This window comes from Eschrichtius robustus, chromosome 16 (assembly GCF_028021215.1).
Source record: "Eschrichtius robustus isolate mEscRob2 chromosome 16, mEscRob2.pri, whole genome shotgun sequence".
In the NCBI taxonomy this organism is placed as follows: domain Eukaryota; kingdom Metazoa; phylum Chordata; class Mammalia; order Artiodactyla; family Eschrichtiidae; genus Eschrichtius; species Eschrichtius robustus.
This window is the reverse complement of record NC_090839.1, coordinates 10,368,031-10,390,828: the sequence shown is the minus strand read 5'-3', so window position 1 is coordinate 10,390,828 and position 22,798 is coordinate 10,368,031. Positions and strand designations below refer to the sequence as shown.

Here is a 22,798-nt window from a genome sequence, read left to right as displayed (position 1 = left end):
CCGTGAGCCACAACTACTGAGCCTGCGCGTCTGGAGCCTGTGCTCCGCAACAAGAGAGAGGCCGCGATACTGAGAGGCCCGCACACCGCGATGAAGAGTGGACCCCGCTTGCCACAACTAGGGAAAGCCCTTGCACAGAAACGAAGACCCAACACAGCCAATAAATAAATAAATAAATAAATAAGTTTAAAAAAGAAAAGATGACTACTATCTAAAACAAACAAACAAACAAAAAAACCCACTGACCTGTATGTATCTGTCAAACGGGCGATTGTATGGTATGTGGATTATATCCTAATTAAGCTGTTTTTTAAAAACAGCGCCCCTTATGCGCTGGCCGTCTGAACCACAAACAAGATCTCTCGCTGCTTCCTAACTCAGGATGTATCTCAAGTCCAAGGCTACTCCTTCTAGAGGAAGATCAAGGGCTGCAGGCATCTGCCAGCGTGTTTCCCTAGCGGCCCAGCACCGTCCCGGATCCCGCTGCCCTGACAGGCGGCCCCAGCCGGAGCGCGTGGGAAATGGGCAGCGCATCCCGCGTGCCCGGGGCTTACCTCGTCCGGGCTGGACGCCTGGTACACGCGGCAGGAGTCCTCGTACTGCTTCTCCGCCTCGGCCTGGTCGGTGACACCGTTGGACTCGTACACGGGGGTGACGTTGTGGCACAGCGCGATGGCCTTGACGGCTTCGTGCACGCGGCTGCTCATGGTCCGCCGCACTTTGGTGGTGAGCGCTGGGCCCTTCTGAGCGGGCGGGTCCTGGGATTGCTATGAGAAGAGGAAACCAACGAGGAAGATGACCAGAGACACGGAAGGACCTCGAGAGGGAAGAAGAACGACCCCGCGGAGTCGCTGCTTCTCTTTCAGCTGCTCTGACACACGTCACTCTGGGGGTGTCTCCAGTAACACTGCCATGAGGGCGTGGGAGTCAGGGATCCGGTCGTGGGCGCTCAGCCAAAAACAAAAATGCAAAATAAAAAGAGGAAAAAATGACAGTTTAGTGAATGTGGGTGATGTTACCTGGGAACATGTGAACGTGCCTTCCTCTGGGTGGTGCTGGGGGCCTCTGACCAAGTGGGGGCCCCGTTACACTTCAAGAGATGTGCTGCTTCAGACCAGGGCTCCCGGACCTCGGCACTGCTGACATTTGGGGGAGATAATTCTCCGTTGGGGCTGGCGGCGGGGGGAGCGTCCTGTGCACAGTGGGATGGCTAGCAGCTTCTCTGGCCTCCATCTACCAGTTGCCAGAAGCAACCCCCAGTTGCAACAGGAGAACAAAAGTGTCTTCAGATGTTGCCAATTGCCCATGGAGACCAAAATCATGCCTGGGTTAGAACTGCTGTTTTAAATGTACATTCCTCTCAGTTTAAAATTGAAGACAGGGGACTTCCCTGGTGGCGCAGTGGTTAAGAATCCACCTGCCATTGCAGGGGACACGGGTTCGAGCCCTGGTCCAGGAAGATCCCACAGGCCGCGGAGCAACCAAGCCCGTGAGCCACAGCTACTGAAGCCCACGCGCCTAGAGCCCATGCTCTGCAACAAGAGAAGCCACTGCAATGAGAAGCCCGCGCACCGCAACAAAGAGTAGCCCCCGCCCGCCACAACTAGAGAGAAAAGCCCGCACGCAGCAACGAAGACCCAACACAGCCAAAAATAAATAAATATTTTTTAAAATGAAGACAACAGTATGGATGGGGGCTCTAGCGGGTAACAAGCAACCAAGGGCAGGTCCAGGGAAAATATCAGTAACAACCAGAAAGAAGCCTGGCTGGCTGAACACACTGCAAAATGGTACCTAGAAGTCCACTTAAGGTAGATTTTCAAGAGTAAACTCAAATGTGCTCAAGTTTTGCCTTCCACACTGGCCACGGACCCTAACTCTTGTCTAAGAAGCAGTTCTGTTGCTTACACAGCCCTCATCCGTTCCTTCATTCATACCTTTCAACACACAGCTTGGCCTCCTAATGGGTTAAGTTGGGGAAGACGTTTTGAGCAACATGGTAAAAAGAGTACTGAAGGCTGAGAAATCTGAGCCTGATTCTCGGGTGGGTGTGAATAGCTGTGTGACCTTGAGCAAGTCCCATCTGCCCTCTGGGCCTCGGTTTCCTGCAAATGAGAGGAGTGGGCTAGGGGGTGGTTTTCAACCCACGTGCGGAGTAGAGAAATCCCGAGAAACCCACTCAGCACCATCAAACGCGGAGGACAAGCAACCCCATACCCATCTGTGTTACACACCGGGTACCATGAAGGCCTAGCTTTGAATAAAGGGGTTCTACTGCCTTAAAATACAATAAAAAATTAAGACCACTAGAAAGAGACCACTTGCCAACAGTCTATGAGTTAGTGTTCAATAAAAAACACTCCGGTGCCCTCCCATGACCCATCTGATTAGCCTCTCTCTCCAACCTCCTTCCTGCCTCAGGGCCTTTGCACTTATGGGACCCACTTCCTAGAACACTGTTTCCCACATCTCTGCAGAGCTAGCTCACTCCACCTCATCATTCAGGTCTCCATTCAATGTTCCCTCCTCAAAGACACCTCCCCTGAGCCCCCTAATCCATGCTGCCCCCTGTGCCCACCCCACTGGGAGCCATGCTTCCACGTTACCATGTGTGTTATTGTCTCCACTGGCTAAAACTGGATTCTTTACCTGATAACTCTCCCATCAGACCATGAGAACAGAGAGCTTGTCTATTGAATTCTAGTACCAAGGGCAGTAGTAACTAGCAACAGATATTTGTTGAACAAATGAACAACTTAATATTCCTAAGATACTGGTGAGAAGTCCTCATTTGTCATGAACTTTTTTTCCATTTCTAAGAAGAAATAAATATCAAATTGACCAACATCAGTTCCAGATTTTAAGTCACAGTTTAGGACAAAAGACCTACAATAGTCTTCCTGCCTCTACAACTGAGTCTCGGAAGCTGGAGATGTTTGTGAAGTTACTGAATGCTGTGTTCCATTAAAAACATATTTTATCCAACAGAGCAGAAGCCATCCGATCTTTCAGAATGAATCACGTTTCATACCCATGAACACATGGTTGCCCAAAATAGAGAACAGATGGGTTATGAGAAACAAGAAAACGACTTTCATTTAATTTTTTAATACTATTTTTAGCAGTGGCATTATACTCCTCAGGTAATTAGACAATTACTAAATTATTCTGGTCATGCAGGCACACACACTGCTCTGGCTTCCTGCTCTGTTAACCTTTGGTGTCAAGAGGACACGAGTTTCACTTCCAGGCCAAAGGGCACGGCATGGTAACAATAATTAGAGTAATATATCAGAACTACAGTTTAAATGAATCATTATTTGCCAAGGGCTTTTAATCATAAAGAATTTAAGTTTAAGATTATAACGAGGACTGAAGATTTACAGAAAGGTTCCCTCTCCGGGAGAGACTAAATCAAGAACATTTTTTCTAAACTCTATAATTTATGTTCTAGCCTTGGACGCATGTCTTCATTTTTTTGCCCACATTCCTCAGCACCTGGACCAAATTATTACTTAACATTAGGAGCAATAACAAGACCTTTGACAAAGTAATTGCTCTGGCTGGCAAGTTTTAGTAACAGTGGATTTGAATGAAAGGCTGAGTTCAGGGCCTCTTCCACAAACCTTCGGATTTTATAAGCAATCTGATTCTGTCTACAGAAGTCAAATATTTCCACTCCTATTTCAAATGTGGGATAACACAGAGCTTTGGGGTTTTGCATTCCAGGTGAAACCACACTAGGGCAAGGCAAAAAAGAGAAACACAGCCCAGATTTTTGCAAAGACCTCACTCTCAGATCAGGGAACCATTTGACAACAAACTAGAAAATGATGGTGACTGAACTGGACCAACATCACAGGCAGACTGGTTTACTATCTCCACGTTCATTCCTCTCTCTCTTACATTGATACTTATCCCACTTTCCTACTAAGATGTTTCAGAGAAGAGGGGTCATAACCACTGATTCTGAAATTCTCTTTTAATTTGCAAATAAAAGGCTCACCCACACACCAAATGGCAATCCACATACATCACGAAGGCACTGGTAATTACCAGGAGCTCAGCTAGTGTTCATATTGAGGCCCAGTCCCCAAACTTCCTCACATTCCCCATATGGAAGAGTTTCACATTGTACAGTGTTTATCTCTAGCCTCCTCCCCATAGGCCCTTTAACCTGCACACATTTCTTCTTACTTAAAAAATACCAGGGGAAAATAAAAACAGATGTGGTATCCACAGAGACAGGTTACAACTCTTTTTGCCCTGGGGGAGAAACCACTGGCCCTCTTAAGGAGGGAGGGCAAAATAGCCCCACGTGAGGTCAGAAGTTGGGTGAGGAATCAAGATCTCCGTATACAAAGGCCTCTGACTTGGGCCCTTCGGTGGATATCTCGCACCATGTGATGTTTTGGTCATTCTAGGGCAGCCCAGCCAACAAATGAGACACGGAGATTCAGTGAAAAAAACAGGCCTCCGTTTCTCGTTAATAATCCATGGCAGGGACATTTCCCAATGAGAACTCCAGCCTGTATTTCAGGAAACAGTAATACAGAAATTAAATGCCGAGTCACCAGGAATATCAATTTTCTTTCCAAATGCAATGAAAAAAAATAACCACTTACGAACATTCATAATAGTACCAGATACAATGGATGGGTTGCAACTGGTAAAAATACACTATTGAAGAGAAGGAATTCCTGTTTCAATAGGCCCCCTTCACTCCCCAAATTGAGCTCAGAGCTGGTAACTCATTAACCTCAAAGGTCCACCTCCACAGAGACAGGCTTAGAGCTACCACTTCCAAGTGAATCAACTGCCTTACACGCTAAGTGACTGCATAAACACAACGTTTACTGCTTAACAGTACACATCTTTCCGCATGACAGAGGCAACGGATTTCAATTCGTTGAAACTGAACCACATACTACACAGGGGTTCTCAACTTGGGAGACTGTGCCCCCCAACTGGGCAGTGTCTGGACATACTTGAGGGTGCGACAAAGCAGGTGCCGGGGGAGCGTGCTACAGGCATCGAGGTGGCAGAGGGCAAGGATGCTGCTGAACACCCCACAGGGCACAGGGTGGTCCCCACGGCAAAAAATGACCCAGCCCAGATGTCAATATGCCCAGGCTGAGAACCGGACATGAAGCCGCTGCCACCGTAAAACCGGGGTTAGGATGGTGAGGCCAAACTGCGCACGAACGCTGAACTGGATACTGTCAATTTAAGATTTGGATTTTTCGCATTAATTTTGAGTTTTTCAAGTGTTGCATTACAGTATGGTTTGTCTGGATGACGGCGTTTTCTTGCCATCTCAATAAATTTTGCTCCCTGGGTGCATGCCTCACTCTCCTTAACCCTACCCAGTCCTGGCCCTATTATAAAACCATTAAAAAGGATCATAATCGTGACATGTGTGAAGAGAAAGAAGCTGGACAGTGTTATTCCAACAGTGGCTCTTAACCAGAAATGCCTCTCTGAATAACCAGTAAAGATTTTAAGAAGTATATATATATGCTTGGGCCCCTGACACTTAAAGAATAGAGTAGGGCCCAGGCATATATACGTATTTTTAAACTTTACAGTTTTGATGCTCAACTCTAGTTTAAAAGAATTACAAAAATATGATGCCTTCTTGTTGAAAAGAAAAAAAGGAACAGAGAGAGAGAGAAACAAAGTACACACCTCCACAGACACACAAAGGCAGAGAAATAGCTTGTCATTTTATACACCCAGGTGTTAACACTGGCTATCACTGAGTGATGTGAATACAGGTGATTTCAATGTTTTTTATTTGTACTTATCCATGTTGTTTATTTTTTCTGCAGGAAAAAAAAAAATGTATCCTAAGAAAGTATTAGGAATTTTTTAAATCAGTAAAAAACAAAGTAAACTCTGTGTCCCAGAGAAAAACACACAGATGAAAAATTCCTCCTCGAGAAAACATAACCTTCTCCGTTTCCTATGGATGCAGAAAGCAAGAGGTACACTATCTGGGACACAGGAAGCACTGACAACCGAATGCATCCTGTGTGTATATATCTTGTGCAGGAAAGTAAACCACAAACTCACACGTTCACCAACATACTCATTAAAAAGAAAAGGAAAAAAAATGCTCCGTAAATTCCAACTCTAACAAATCCTAAAACAATATCAGAGACAAAACGTTAAGTAAAAAATCACAGTTCACAGATCAAAATACATGAAATAATGTGAACTATGTTTTTCTGAAAAATAAGAATTTACATGTACAGAACAGCCTAGAACACTCTTGGTCTTGGTCTTCTCTGACACAGGACACCACGAGCCTCCCACTTTCCATAGTCATCCATTTTTTTTTCAGATACATATATTAGTAAAAGTTAAAGATACTTCCACTTGCTGAGGGGAGTAAAATAAAACAGATGACTACATATTCCAGGTAATAAAGACTAGTCGTCTCAAAATACTTTGAATGTGTTGAGAAAAAGTTTAAGTACCTTGCACACATGTGTATTTAAATTGTATAAATATTGCATTGTGCATTATGAAACAACAAAAAAATTCTAAAATGATATGATAAAAATGAAAACAGCGTATTTCACAGAATTAGCTAATACCTCAAAATAACATATAGTCAGGGTAAGGGGCACTGAGAATTATAGATTTTAAATTATAATTATTTAAAATTATAGATTCAAACTGTCATATCTGTCATAAGGGGCATGAAGTGCTGACACGTGCTGCAACCTTGGGGATGCCATGCCAAGTGAAATAAGCCAGGTGCAAAAGGTATTGATTGATTCCCTTCATCTGAAATGTCCAGAACAGGCAAACCACAGAGACAAAAAGTAGACGGGTGGTTGCCAGGGGCTGGAGGAGGGGTGGGAGTCTAAGAGATCGGGGGTCCCTCTTTGCGTTGGTGAAAACATTCTGAAATGAGATAGCAGTGACGATTGCACAACGTTGAGAATATACTAAAAAACGCTGACTTGTACACTTAATGGGTAAATGTTATGGTTTGTGAATTCTCTCTCAGTTTTTTAAAGGTGCCAATAAGTAAATGAATAAGCCAGAGGAAAATTCATCACATCTCCTTAGCCTGTCATGGGTTTATCTCATAATGTGTTGGCCATTTCCTTGTGGTTTACTTGGGCTTGTATTGATCATCTGGAGTTTCCCTGCAGGAATCTTGTAAAGCCGCTTGCCCTCTTTCCTCTTTACGAGGTTACTTTAGTTAAATAACATCCCTAAAACCAGTCACCTGGACACTCATAAAACACAATCTGAATTTCAATGTTCTGAAAATAAACAATCGTAGAATTCCAACTCCTTTCGCAGGACACCTCAAGGACTGTGCCTGATAAAAGTTCATCTGATATAAGGAGTGGGGGTCCCAGGGTCAATCTTAAAGCTATTAGTAAAGTTTAAATTTTGCTTTAATTTTGAAGATGAAAATGAAATGTGAATAGACATTCTAATCTTTTCCTCCTGCACCTCAATGGGTCTCCTTGCAAACTCTGTTTTGGAGTCCACAGATTTAGACACTGACGTTCTGAAAAATAAGGAGGAACCTCAGGTGTGCGGTAGCTATTCTCAAACTCTGTTTTACTTTGGAATCACCTGGTTCACCTGTTAAAACTGTAGGTCCACGCACCACTCCTAGAGATTCTGACTCTGTCCCTAGCGATCTGAGCCAGGAGTTCCAAATACTCTACCTTAGGAGACACTGTTATAACGTCCAATTATTAAACTCTAAAAGTCAGATGAATGGCTGTAACGGGCTCAGGAGAATCATCTGGGGTGGTGGGTGTGGTCTAATACTGGATTGTGGGGATGGTTCCACAACTTTGTAAATTTACCTAAAAAAATCATTGAATACTACAGTTAACATGGCTGAATTTTATGTTATGTATGTTATACCTCAATAAAGCTGTTTAAAAACCACAGGAAAGCCTTCATACTTGTCATCACAAAAATAGTCATGTGTTTACCGCAGGGCTTTTCGATGTCCCGAGAGAAGGATGCACGTGGCCTCAGGGGGTGGAGCGTGCACACCAGCCTCGGTCTTTCCCCATCACACTCAGCTACTTTAAACCCAAGGCCGGGACGGGCAAATCAATTTACGAGCTTCCGCTGAGGAAGGGTGATGAGTTAAGAGTCCGTGGTAAGGACTTCCCTAGTGGCACAGTGGTTAAGAATCTGCCTGCCGATGCAGGGGACACAGGTTCGATCCCTGGTCAGGTAAGATCCCACATGCCGCGGAGCAACTAAGCCCATGCGCCACAACTACTGAGCCTGCGCTCTAGAGCCCACGAGCCACAACTACTGAGCCCGCGTGCCACAACTACTGAAGCCCACAAGCCTAGAGCCAATGCTCTGCAGCAAGAGAAGCCACCACAGTGAGAAGCCCGCGCACCACAACGAAGAGCAGCCCCGGCTCGCCACAACTAGAGAAAGCCCGTGCGCAGCAACAAAGACCCAATGCAGCCAAAAATTTAAAAAATAAATTAAAATTAAAAAAAAAAAAAGGAGTTCACCGTAAGAACTTTTAAGACTTTACACAGTGTTATCTGTGCTAAACCAAAAATGGGCTACAAAAGCTGAACTACACAAATATCCTGCGAAAGGATGGCTTCTGTCAATACAAGCTCTTAAAAATACCACCAGCATGGGCAGGGGTGTGCCTCCCGCCGGGGTGCACCCCAAGGTCTACGAAGTTGTCTAACGTGACCGTCGGCAGCCGGCACCGCTGAGACAGGGCTGAGAGGCAGGCGGGACTCGGCCAGGTGCTGAGAAGCATAACGATCCACACGGTGACCCCTCAGGAGGGGCCCGGGAGGCATTGGGACCGAGGGTTCACAGGGAAGAATATTCCAAGACACAGAAACGAGGTGGCTCACCTTGCCCTGAATGCCGCAGGCAGTGGTGTAACGGGGTGAGAGGGAGGAGAGGGTGAACAGCGGGAGAGGTGCGGCAGGGGATGCAGGCCATGCTGGACCACGTGGAAGCCTCAGACCCTGCAGAGGGAGCTGCCAGTACCAGGGCGATCCTGTGCTCCCGGGAGGGAGACAGGGAAAGCCTGCAGGGGGGTCACTGCAGACAGCCAGGCAAGGGAGAGTGTAGTTCCTGCCTAGTGAGCGAGAGGGGCTGAAGACAAAAGGCCAAACAGGTGATCTGGGGGGAGCAGGGCCACGACTGAAGGCAAGTGGTCATGGGGCAGGAAGCAGGGGCACTTCCCAAATCCCTGGACGGAGCTAACAGGGTAAATGCGAGCGGTGCTTACTAAAACAAGAACAGCTTAAAGAAGCAAGTGTACGGAATGCAGGAAAAATGTCGGGATGGTGGGTGCACCGTCCTCATGACCCACAAGCGGTGATGCCAAGTATGCAGGTGTATTCCAGGCTAAAGCTCCTGGTCGGGCCGACACAGACATGGGAGCCGTCAGCTTCAATAGGGTGACAGAAGCTGGATAAGAGCAGAACCCCCTAGAGAGGGACACACAGAGCCCAGCACAGACACCACGTCACCTCACAGAGGAAGACGAGTCAGAGAGAGAGAAAGGAACCAGGGGCTGACTGTGGCTTTTCCTCTCGGTCCAACCAAGCCCTTGTGATTTTTTAATAGTCTTAAAGTCCATCTTTGAAGAAGGACAATGGACCATTCGGGGACAAGCCACAATGCCCACACAGGGAGCCTAGAAGAATGACAAGTGCTTCGTGGCTGCTAGTAGGTGATGACGTGACATGGATCAAACAAACTGTTCTCCACTTAAAATCCACCCCCACTTCCACACTATCCCCTGCCCTGCCATTTTCAGGAGATACCCCGGAAATCCAGGTATGCAGGCTAGCGAACATTCCGGAAAATTAAATGTTGACTATAACTGTATCACAAAGCATTTAGAGAGTCCACCTCTAACTCTTACACAAAAATACATTTTTAATTGGCCTTCTGACTATGGAATCATTATCTATTTGGACAAATTTAAGCAAAACATGGCCTTTTTATTCTGTTGCCCCCAAACAAGTGTCATGACACGTAGCTGGTCTAATGCAGTCCATCTTAGCCCTGGGTGTGTCTCAGAATTACCAAGGGATTTGTTTGTTTTGTCATCTTTCTTTTAAAACACAGAAGCCCAGACTCTCCTGTCATCTTAATGAGTCAGAATCTCTAGGGTACCACACCCAAGTTAATGTCTTTTGTTTTGTTTTTACTCTGTTTTTAAAACATCACCAGTAATTCTGATGAGCAGCCAAGGTGGGGGACCCGCTGGTTTAACTTTTTAGGACTCTTAGGACACTTACAAGTAATACCTTTCTCTAAAAAAAAAATGACCGGTTTTGAAAAACCTTGTAGGGGGTGAAAATCAGGAGCAGAGGAGTTGACCATCATCTCTGATAATTTCTTCCATGAGACTGCTGAGTTGAAAAGAGATGAGGAACTAAAGTGATCGGTTATACCGTGATTATGTCACAAGCAGCCCATTAATTATGCTGCTTTGGCTCATAATGGGGGAAAAGGAAAAAGTAATTAAGCATGTTCGTAAACTTGAAGGAAAACCAACCATTAGGTTCTCAAAGTTCTTTCTGGCACCAGTTACAAGCAAATAATTTTTTCTTATGTTTTCCCCAGTATCCATTAGTATTTCAGTAGATTAACCCTGGGGATGAGGAAGATGGGGAAAAAACCTCAAATGCAGGTCTATTCAAAATGTGAAGGATTAGTGGTTGCCAGGGTTTGGAAGGAAAGGTGGGGTTGGGGGAAGTGAGGAGTGACTGAATGTCCATGGGTACAGGGCTTCCTTTTGGGGTGATGAAGATGAAATTGACTGTGGTCATGGTTACACAACTCTGAGTATACAAAAAAACACCCAACTGTACACTTTTAATGAGCGAATCATATGGTATTATGAATTCCTCTCAATATAGGTGTTAATAAATGTAAAACAATTGTTTGGGTATCAAAACAGAAGGCTTTACCTGGGTGTAAATACTAAAAATGTGGCTTTGTACTTCATCCATTGAGTCGAGGCCATAGGCCACAGTGCCTAGATGGAGCCGTTTGAAAACCATCTCATTCTGGGTAAGAGTTCCTGAAACACAAGACAAATGAGTAACTGCCTACATCCCAGAGCTCTTATTATTATTAACAGTAATGATAGCTATTTGGCTTTTTTTTTTTTTTTCTTTTTTTGAGAGTTTACTATATGTCACAGACTGGTTTCAGCACTGCTCCTGCTGGATGAGACACCTGTGATATTCTGTCAGCCCGGAATCCCAGAATTTCTTCTGAAAATAGAACCCCAGGTTTCCAGGGGGAATTATCACCCTCGTTCCCCGGCATGGTCCAGAGGGAGAGTCAATCAGGGTGCCTGACTCATTCCATTGGCCAAGAGGGCAGCACGTGACATACATGAGGCCAATCAGATTCTATCTTGAAGGAATCTAAACCTTGAGCAGACAGGCATATCAACAGAGGATGAGTAGAGTCAAGTCAGGAGACCATCCCAGGGGTCCTGATGCTGACACAGCCAGAACTTTCCTGGTTCTTCTCCTTCCTGAAACCTAGTTTTGCTCTGATTTCCCGAATCTTTGCAATAGATTCCCTTTTAACCCATGCTCACTGAATGGTAGAGAGGAAGCTAAAACCCAGGTCTCCCACTCCGCACTTGCTCTCAACCATTACGACAACCTCGTAACCTGACAGATGTTAAACTGTGGAGCAGTATTTTGAGGTGTGGTTTCAAGGTCAGGACTTGAAGCCAGACTGAGTTCAAAGCCTGCTTCTGCCACTATGTGCTCCTGACAAGTCACTTAACCACCAAGTCACTTAATACCCCCGAACTCACAACGCCGGGGGAGGATTAAGTAAGTGACTATAAATACCCAGAATGGTGCTTTTGTACATAATTAGCATGAAGTAAGGCTCTGCTGCTATCATCATCATCATCACCAAACAGTCTGTCATCATCAAAAGATGAAGAAAGTAAAAGAGCAGCAGCATGCATCTCTAACACCTCCAGAAAGAGATTCCAAGCACCTTCTTTGACCTTGAATCCTGCGAGGGCCCCAGGAAACTCACCGGTCTTATCTGTGAGTAGGTAGGAAATCCTCCCCAGCTGCTCGGGAATCGTGCTGGAGCGAACCACGGTCCCGGGGATTTTCGAATCCCTGCGAATCACCCAGCTGTACACGATCTTGCCCATGTCCAGGTTCACACGCAGACTGTCAGAAAACCAGAGCACACAGGTTAACGGGATAAACATAAGACTGCTTGTATCTCAACAAGGACTCTAAATGCACATCGTGTGTGCCATAACATCTGGAATCACCCCCTGTAGAAGCACACTGCTGGGGCTCAATCCACAGATTCAATACCACTACCAAATTTCCATGAAGCGATCCTGTTACGGACCAAAATAAAGTATAAAAATTTAAGATACTTTTAAAATATTGAAAAGGTAGTTGTTTTAGCCTTACTTAAAAAGAAAAAATTAGTAGTCCTCTGAGCTAATGTATTTTTGATACCTTATTCATTTTTTACATTGTGGTAAAATATACATAACATAAAATTTACCATTTAAAGCATCTTAAGTGTACAGTTCAATGATATCAAGTACATTCACATTGTTATGGGACCATCATCACCATCCATCTCCAGGACTTTTCCATCTTCCCAAACTGAAATTTTATACCCATTAAACAGTAGTTCCCCATTTTCCCCTCCTCCAGCCCCCAGCAAGCACCATTCTACTCTCTGTCTCTATGAATTTGACTGCTCTAGGGGTCTCGTACTGTGGAATCACACATGATCTGTTCTTTTGTGTCTGGCTTATTTCACTTAGCATAATGTTTTCAGGGTTCATCCATGTTGCAGCATGTGTCAGAATTCCCCCTTCCTTTTTAAGGTTGAATAATATTCCTTTTTATGTCTTATACTCATTTTTTAAAATTTATTTATTTATTTATTTTTGGCTGTGTTGGGTCTTCATTGCTGCACACGGGCTTTCTCTAGTCGTGGTGAGCAGGGGCTATTCTTAGTTGTGGCGCGTTCGCTTCTCATTGAGGTAGCTTCTCTTGTTGCGGAGCACGGGCTCTAGGCATGCGGGCTTCAGTAGTTGTAGCACGTGGGCTCTAGAGGGCAGGCTAGTAGTTGTGGCACATGGGCTTAGTTGCTCCGCGGCATGTAGGACCTTCCTGGACCAGGGCTCGAACCTGTGTCCCCTGCATTGGCAGGCGGATTCTTAACCACTGCACCACCAGGGAAGTCCCTGTGTTATACTCATTTTTAAATATTTCATTGCAAACAATAGAAAGAAATCTTCAAATTCATTCATAATCCTATAAACTGATTAAATTGCTAGCTATTTCACTGGCTAGCCCTGGCCCATATGCGGATTCAATGCACCGATTTTCAGTCATGTTGTAGACAGCACTTTAAAGACTACAGTTATACACAACATTACAGCACAAACACTCTTTTGTTAGCAGTAAATTAGACTTATTTATTCTTTGAAACCATCACACTAGCTTGGGGCTCAATCTCCTTCTTCTAGTCATGTTGTTGTACCAGAACCACAATCTCTGTCTTCGGAAAAAGACAAAGTCTAGCTGGGATGATGTAAATATACAAAAGAGCAAGACAAAATACAGGGCAATAGATCAAGTGTAAGAGAGAGGTTATAAGCACTAGAAGTCTGAGGGAAAAAGATATGGCTTATTTTATAATTATTTACTGATCATTTATTATGGGGAAAAAGTAGAAACAGGCATCCAACAATATGGGTCTAAATAAATTATCAGGCATAGAATACATACTACAGCAGTTCTAATAAATGACGGTGTGCAAATATATTTGGTGTGAAAAGTTATTTGCAACACATCCTCTGTTAGAAAAAAAAAGTGGAGGGTGGGAGTGGATTTTTATGTAGAGCAAATTCTCCTTTTTCTAAAATAGAAAGCTGTCTAGAAAACATATATCCCAAAATATTAACAGCAATTATCACTTAGTTGTGAGATTAGAGATGATCTTTATTTTATTCCTTGGCTACTGTGAATTTTTTTTTCTACTATGACCATCTATTACATATATATATTTTTTTTTTTTTTTTTTTTTTTAACCATTTATTCAGCCTTCAAATGAGGTAGGCAAACAATTGCCTGGCATGTGCCACCAAGCTTCCACTGCTAATCAAGCACCATGAGTCCAGACTCAGGCTCAGAATCCTCCTCAACACAGCACTCCCACCAGCCACCACCAACCTCTTGGGGCTGGTAAATAAGATGAAATCTAAATGGCATGTCCAGTGTACACTGAGGCTGGGCAAGGCCAGACCTCTTGAGCAGAGAGTCATTCCAGAAAGGAAGGTTCAGGGAGGAATGTGCCTGTCCAGTGCTCCAGCCAGAGCACCGCCTACACTCCTGACCCTGCGTGTCCTTGGTCATCACTCTACAAAGGGCCCAGCTCCTTCTCAAAACCGCAAAACCATGACCTTTGAATGAAGAGAGAGAAGCAAATGTCGCAGCACTTAAACACAAGCTTGTTCTCTGCTTACCTGATGGGAATGATGTTGGAAAACAAAAGGAGGAAGCGGATGATTTGTAGGTACCAACGTCCGGCGAAGTGCTGGAGGGCGACCATGACCAGAGACACCACCACCAGAGCTCCAAAGAGGATCTTTGTTAGGCAGTTCACTTCCAGGTCAAACAGGCCAATCTGTGGGACAAGGCACAGAGCGAAGCTTGTGATTAGCTGGTGCAACCCACAGCCCGCCCGGAGAACTGGTCCTTCCCCCAGGAACACCTCTACCTCCGGCAAGACAGTGGGCGCCACGGATCCCCACATCTTTGGGCGAGAACACTGGGCTCCACAGGCTAACAGACATCCAAGGGACTTCAATGAATCCGATTTCGATTTTTTCTTAATGAATTTAGATTTAGCCTTGGAATCACGTAAGTGGGTTACTGCTGCCGTCAGCAATGCTGTGCGTTGCGTGGCCTCTACCATCCTACACGGCGGCCTGTGAAATGACTCAGTCCCACAACTCTGTGCAGCACACCACGCGCTAATTCCCTATTGCCTGGAAATTCAGGGCACACACCACTGGTGGCCCCTGATTTTTAGTTGCTGCATTCATGAACATTAGTATTTTAATGACTACATATTTATTTTAATGTATATTCTTTAAAAATGGAACCAGCACATGAATGAAACCCATCACTTTGCAGAAACATGGCCCCGGATACAGCTAAAACATCAAATAGGTGACATTTAGAGTTGTAATAACGATGGTCGTCATGGGGGTTGTAATGGCGGAGTGAGAAGACCGGCATCTGTTCACGGTATTGACAAAGAAAACCACTCTGCGATATTCTGACTCTAAGAAGCTGGGGGAGGTGTGGAGCTGGGAGGGAGGGTGCTGGTGGGAAGGGAGCAGTAACAGGGCCGCCAGGCAGACCGCAGAGCTGACTCCGCTCGCCCTGCCACAGCAGCTCAGCGTGAGTCTGAAGCCAGGTCTACACAGCTTGGCCAGAGCGTGGTCCTTCTCCAGGACATTTCTCCTCTATGAGATGAGGCTGCAGAAGCACCTGTGCTCACAGGCTGGCATGAGGATTAAATGAGGTGCACGTGAAGGATGCCGCACAAGACGTGGCAAACAGTAAGGACTCAGCAGTTCATTTCAAAAGCTTTTAAAACGTTATGTATTCATTTACAAGCAGTCCTTGTTTAACTGCCGTGAGCTTCGCAGATATTGAGGTTTTTTATAAATTGAAGGTGTGTGGCAACCCTGTGTTGCCAGAGGATGTTAGTATTTTTTAGCAATAAAGTATTTTTAAATTAAGGTATGTACATTGGGTTTTTTGACATAATGCTTTTACTGAACACTTAACAGACTACAGGATAGTGTAAACACAACTTTTAAATGCACTGGGAAACCGAAAAATTCGGGTAACTTGCTTTGCTGTGATACGCACTTTACATGGTGGTCTGGAATAGAACCATCACCTCTCCAAAGGCTGCCTGTACATACGAATACATATTTATGTACTGTGCATGTGTATCTATATAGACACAAATACCTATGCACATACACGTACGTGAAAAGATAGTTTGTATAAATGAAGTCACACTGTCAGGGGTGCCTGTTTTTAAATCTAGCTTCTCACCCCACCAACACCAATCATCAAACTACATCAGGTCAGAAAGTTCTGGCAAGGAAACACATCCTATGACTCTGTACACACCTTACTTCGAGGATTTGAGGTATTCATGACACTCCGGAGTTCTCTCCCCGTGTAGAGAACAACACCCACAACAGTTCCTAAGGCGAGAAAAACAACCCAAAGAAATGTGAGTACAGACAGGCAGGCTTACAGACAGAAGAGTCCGACCCGCTTGAGGAGGATATTTTCTCAAACCACTACCCACACCGTGAGATGCTGCAAAGTTTACATTGGGGCCAACCAAGACCTATGTCCGCACTGAGGGTAGGAAAGCCCCTAGACACATGTGGCCATTCACATTTGAATACAATTAAAGTTAAATAAAATACAGTCCCCCATTTTCACTAGCCACATTTCAGGTTCAACAGCCATATAAGGCCAGTGGCAGCCACACAGGGCAGTGAAGATACAGGGCATTCCCACTACTGCTACAAGTTCCACTGGTCAGCGCTGGCTTGCGGGGTCCGGCAGCCTCCGACAGCAGGAAAGGTAGTAGAGGCTTGCAGAGGTGCCTAGAACTCCATAAACAATTATGGAAACTTATGAGCACACCTCTCTTATTAGAGCACGTTCTTCCCAGGGAGTCTGATTCCTTTCAGGTTCGCTGTGTAACTAGAACATTTGGGGGATGTCTGTCCAGATGACAGTTCTTTCCTGTGAACTTCCCCACCCCCTCTTTTCCATCCCCCCAGCATAATTAAAAATAAAAGATATCAATTCTTGTAAACAATCTATAGAAGAAACACAAATGACCAATTAACATTAGAAAAGATGCTTCACCTAGTGAAAAAACCAAAGAAATGCCAAATAAATCATTTTTACTCCCATCCTATTAATAAAAATTCAAAAGATTGAGAACATCCAGTGTGAGCCGAGAGGTGGGGGAATGGACTCTGTCACGTACGCTGTTGGCTGAGGTGTCAACTGGAATAGTCTATTTTGGAAGGAAAATTGGCAATATCTATCAAAAATTTACATTTGTCTCCCCTTTCCAGTGTGTGCCAGGAAAACACTCCACACAGTGGGGAAGACGGACAGTCAAGAAGAAAAGCAGGACACGGGTAACCACGGAAAGAGGTGGGTACCACGATGAAACGAGCAGAGGAACAGACAGGAGGGGACCGGGGAGGCTGCCGGCGGCGTGTGCTGGGCGGCCAGGGACGCTGTCTCTGAGTTGAGGACATCTGAGCTGAGACTTGAAACATGAGAAGGGGCAGCCCTGCCAAGCGCTCAGGAAAGACCCCAGGAATACAAACAATCCGGTCTCTGCTGGATAAAGAAAAGCCCTAACCTTCTCTCTGCTGGCCCCTCACTCGTGGAACACCAAAGAGGTTTAAACAGAGTTGGTAAAAGAGCCCAACCCCAGACGAAGCGCTGGGGCTGTGTCTCCTGGGGGGAGACACTGAGGTCCCCCCCCCCGACTTGATGCACACAGCATTCTGCACGGTGCAATTCCCTTCCAGAGAGGCACTCAGCAGATGGCGGGCCGGGGAGGGCGCCTGCCGGCTCCTGGGCAGCTGGCAGCTCCCGCGAGCGCAGGCCCGTCCCCCTAGCAGATGGTCGGATGGTGGGAGGCGAGCCTGGGCCTAGTAGGGACAGCCGCACGGCCGTGGCACTCATCCCGGGGTAGACGTGGGTCGGTCTCAGTTCCCAACGTCCAGGGTTTGAGAGGGTCCTAATAACAGGGGCCCCCAAGGGCAGTGTCCCCCACTTGGCACCGCCCAATCTCCATGCCTTCAAAGGCTACTGGAAATGCCCTTCCCTGCAACAACCCCCGTGCCCAAAAGCAAAACTGTCTGCAGGAGATGCGAACCCTGGCCTCAGCCACCCCGAGGGAGCACACCAGCAGCACAGACCTGCATGGCTGTGGTCTGCTCAGAGCTCTTAAGGTTTTGAATTAGGTGCCAACTTTTAAAAGCAGAAACTTTCATATAAAGCATAGGGATTTCTGGCTTCTTCTGGAAAATCGGAAGACCTGGTGCCACTGACTGCTCGGTCCTCACTGTGTCACCAGCAGATGTTGAGCTCGGCCACTCCCTTTAGCCGGGCTCCTGCTCTCCTCTCATCACGGTCCCCACGTAGCCCTTGAAGACCCCCCGACCCGTGCCCCTCCACCCCCCAGACCTCTGACCCCTCTTTCTAGGCTGTGCCCCCTGCGGTCCCCCCTCACCCTCACCACTCTTATCCTCACTCTCACCCTCTGCCGCCTGCCCACCATGGCAATCCTCTCCATCCTGCTGGCTGGGATCTCCCACCGGCCAGGCTGCTGTGGTCAGGTATTTCACCAAGTCCTTTGGAACCCTCCAGAAGAGGGTGGTGCTGGGGTCAGACCTACACTGTGACTCCTCTGATCCCATCCACAACGAGATAAACCATGAACCCCGAGAGAGAGTGTCTGACACATTTACAGCAAGTAGACGCTATTCTGACGTTCGAGCCTGCAATCCCGGGACAAGCCCCAAGAAACAGGGTACAGAACAGCTGGGCATTATCAGACCCATGTGGCATGACCTGCATGCTGGTCACACACAGCAGGGTCACAGATCCATCTGCTACAGATTGCAGGTGGGGCCAGGGGGACAAGAAACTGGTCCGCCTCCACAGAGAGTCTGAGAAGAACTGGGATCCATAATATCCAGGCTCCTTCTCTGCCAACACCCACCCCCGGCCTCCCCCATCCCCGTCCCTATCTTCGCCCCAGTGACTCCTCAGCTTAGCAGCACAGTGTGGGGTTACCATGGCAACTGTATCCTCTACAGACTGATGCCAGCCAATGCAGCTGGACCCTTAGCATTGCCTGGCAAGCTTTTTTATTCTTTAAACTTCCAACGGATAACAGCTGAGGGACCAAAACACAGGAGTTAGATTCTAAAGGGAACAGAGAAGTGAAATCTCATATAATTAAGATTACTCTTGATGGCTGCTCCTGGAGTTGAGCCCCAGGAGGAAATGGTTTGCATTTAGTGCCGAGTTTACATTAGAATCAGAGTGCAGTCAGACTACTACTACTACTACTACTACTACTTGGTGAGAAGCAGGGGAAACTGAGGCCAGCTAAGGAAATGGTAACTGCCCAGCTCCTCAGACTCACTCTAAAACATACGTTCACTGAAGGGCGTGGCAAGCAGTGCCACTGGATCAGGAATCACCACTCTCTCTCTCTCTTCCCACATCACCAAACACAAAGAGAAGAATTCAGACAAGTGGAAAAATGCATGTTTTAACTTCACAGTACATTTCTGATGAACTGTTTGAATCTTTTTTCCATCTTCAAGATCCCAATTTGCCTTCCATTCTCCTCCTCCCAGGAGATGATCTCTCCAAGGCTGTGTGACCTTAGGCAAGTCGCCTGACCTCTCTGAGACTCAATTCTTCATTCCATTAAATGTCCTCATTTAATGTTGTGAGACCAAAACAAGAGAACAGAAGCAAAACACTTGGAAAATAAAAAGTGTCTGATAAATAAGACTTATTACTGTTAATCTCTGAAATTGAGGCTGAGAAGCCTCTTCACTCATTCCCTCCACCCTCCGAATTCTCCATGTTTTCACTAAATCACTTTCCTTCTCACTGGTTTCAGAGGAAATCCAGAGAACTCACTCCCACTTGCTCCCATCTCCTCTGCAATTTATATTAAGTTTAGAGTAAGCTATAAATCCATGAAGGTGGAGACAAGGGTCTTCTGGTATACCACAGCACTAGGACCTAGCAGTGGAGCTTGGCATTATTATAAATAAGTGCTCAATAAAGGTCTGCTGCATGGAAAGAAGGAAAGCAGGAAGGAAGGAAAGAAGAAAATTACCAGAATGAAAACCAGACATGTAAACATGTATTTCTTATCGAATATTATCAAAACCAGTGCCTAACCAAACAAATCGTCAGTCACCCCTACCCCACCCACCCAGAAGTAACCACTACCCTCACTGCAAGAAATGAAGTGTGCACTGTTCACATTACTGCCTGGGAAGGAGACGGGTATGTCACAGGCATCCTTGAATTTCAGTCCTGCCTCTGCCAGGTACAACATGACACAGGGCTTAAACCCACTCTGGGGCTTCCCTGGTGGTGCAGTGGTTAAGAATCCACCTGCCAATGCAAGGGACACGGGTTTGAGCCCTGGTCTGGGAAGATCCCACATGCTGCGGAGCAACTAAGCCCGTGCGCCATGACCACTGAGCCTGCGCTCTAGAGCCCACGAGCCACAGCTACTGAGCCCAAGTGCCAACTACTGAAGCCCGCGCGCCTAGAGCCCGTGCTCTGCAAGAGAAGCCTCCGCAATGAGAAGCCCACACACCGCAATGAAGAGTAGCCCCCGCTCGCCGCAACTAGAGAAAAGCCCATGCACAGCAACAAAGACCCAACGCAGCCAAAAAAATAAAAAACAAATAAATAAAAAAAAAAAAGATCTTAAATAAAAAGAATCTGCCTGCCAATGCAGGGGACACGGGTTCGATCCCTGGTCTGGGAAGATCCTACATGCCGTGGAGCAACTAAGCCTGTGCGCCACAACTACCGAGCCTGCGCTCTAGAGCCCACAAGCCACAGCTACTGAGCCCACGTGCCACAACTACTGAAGCCCGCGCGCCTAGAGTCCGTGCTCCACAACAAAAGAAGCCACCGCAATGAGCCCACGCGCTGCAACAAAAGAGTAGCCCCCGCTCGCCGCAACTAGAGAAAGCCCGCGCGCAGCAACAAAGACCCAACACAGCCAAAAATTAATTAATTATTAAAAAAAAAACAACCCACTCTGTTCTGATTTCCCTTAACACCTCTCTCTGCTCCACCTGAAGAGATGGGCGTTTGACACAGGATGTCCCCCTCCCAACGTGCATGCTTTATCCTGTGACGTCTCTGTTTCCCACCACACTGTCTCTTTACACAGGGCCACAAACACAACCTGGCACATGTGCCCGGAGCTGGGGTTTGAGCTGAGCTAGGATCCCTTCGCTAGCTAGTTGTCCTAACTTCACTCCTTAAACCAATATGAATCCCAGATGGAGCAAACATTTTAATATAAAACCATATAAACACTCCAAGCAAACACTGGTGCACTATTAAAACGTTAGAGCAGGGAAGATTTTTCTCAGCATGTCACAAAAACCAGAAACCATAAGGAAAAAAACATCAATAGGTCTGCCTATATAAAAATTTTAAACTTTTGTGCCAAAATACGAATGAGATCAACTGGGAAATAGTAATTGCAATTAAGGTAACAAACAGAAGGACAATATCCTTATTGTCCTTATAAAGAGTTCTTAGAAGTCATTTTTTCAAATGAACCCCTCAACAGAAAAAATGGGCACAGGGCATAAACTGGCAGTTCGTACATGTATTTTGAGAAATGCAAACAAACCGTAAGTATGAAGAAAGTTGTTAAACTTTACAAATTATTTTTAAAAGGGAAATCGCTATATTAGATATTTATTTAATGTCTATAGGTGGGCAAAAATTTTAAAGCCAAACAGAACATGGTGCTGGTTAAGGTACATTTATAAGATTATCAGAAGAGGGAAGTTTGCCCTGCGAATCAAAATGTACAATGTATACACCCTTTCACTTAGCAATCCCATTTCTATGAAAATGGTGACGACATCAACACTGAGAAATTCTATCTGGAAAAACCAACCGAACAAAGCACATCACAGACAAATACAAAAGACAAACAATAAACTGTGAGAAAATGTTTGTGACTGATGAGAGATGACAACTCGATACCCTTCCTTCTATAAAGCATTCTTACAAGTCAATAAAAAAAAGAACCTAGAAGGAAAGTAGATAGACCAAAATATTAAGAAAGGTCTTACATGTGTAAAGATGTTCAACCATACTCACAAAGAAATAAAAATTAAAACAATAATATCATTTATCACCTAACAGACTAGAGACAAATGAAAATAGCAACTTTTAACTCCTGCATATTAAATACACCACAAAATTTTTTAAAAGCCACATGACAGGGCTTCCCTGGTGGCACAGTGGTTGAGAATCTGCCTGCCAATGCAGGGGACACGGGTTCGAGCCCTGGTCTGGGAAGATCCCACATGCCGCGGAGCAACTAGGCCCATGAGCCACAACTACTGAGCCTGCGCTCTAGAGCCTGCGAGCCACAGCGACTGAAGCCCAAGTGCCCTAGAGCCCGTGCTCTGCAACAAGAGAAGCCACGGCAATGAGAAGCCTGCGCACTGCAAAAAAGAGTAGCCCCTGCTTGCCGCAACTAGAGAAAGCGTGCGCACAGCAACGAAGACCCAATGCAGCCATAAATAAATAAATAAATAAATAAATTTATTAAAAAAAAAAAAAAAAAAAGAAACAGACTCACAGGTATAGAGAACCAGTGGTTACCAGTGGGGAGAAGGGAGAGGGAAGGGGGAGGGGCAAGACAGGGGTAGGGGATTAAGAGGTACAAACTACCATGTATAAAATAAATAAGCAACAAGGATATATTGTACAACAAGGAATATAGCCAATATTTTATAATTACTGTAAATGAAATATAACCTTTAAAAACTGTGACTCACTACGTTGTACACCTGAAACTTATATAATATTGTACATCAACTTACCTCAATTGAAAAAAGAAGAAATTTTGG

General features: G+C 45.6%; 1 protein-coding gene across 1 annotated transcript in view; it reads right to left on the bottom strand.

Moving 5' to 3' along the window:
* The window catches only part of ATP9A (ATPase phospholipid transporting 9A (putative)), a 141,198-nt gene that overhangs the window by 59,130 nt on the left and 59,270 nt on the right, over positions 1-22,798 (bottom strand). The window contains exons 10-14 of the mRNA XM_068565282.1: positions 16,230-16,306; positions 14,540-14,700; positions 12,067-12,209; positions 10,965-11,077; positions 555-767 (exon numbers count right to left, since the gene is read on the bottom strand). Of these exons, the coding sequence (XP_068421383.1) occupies positions 555-767; positions 10,965-11,077; positions 12,067-12,209; positions 14,540-14,700; positions 16,230-16,306 (707 nt within the window). The remainder of the gene's footprint in view (positions 1-554; positions 768-10,964; positions 11,078-12,066; positions 12,210-14,539; positions 14,701-16,229; positions 16,307-22,798) is intronic.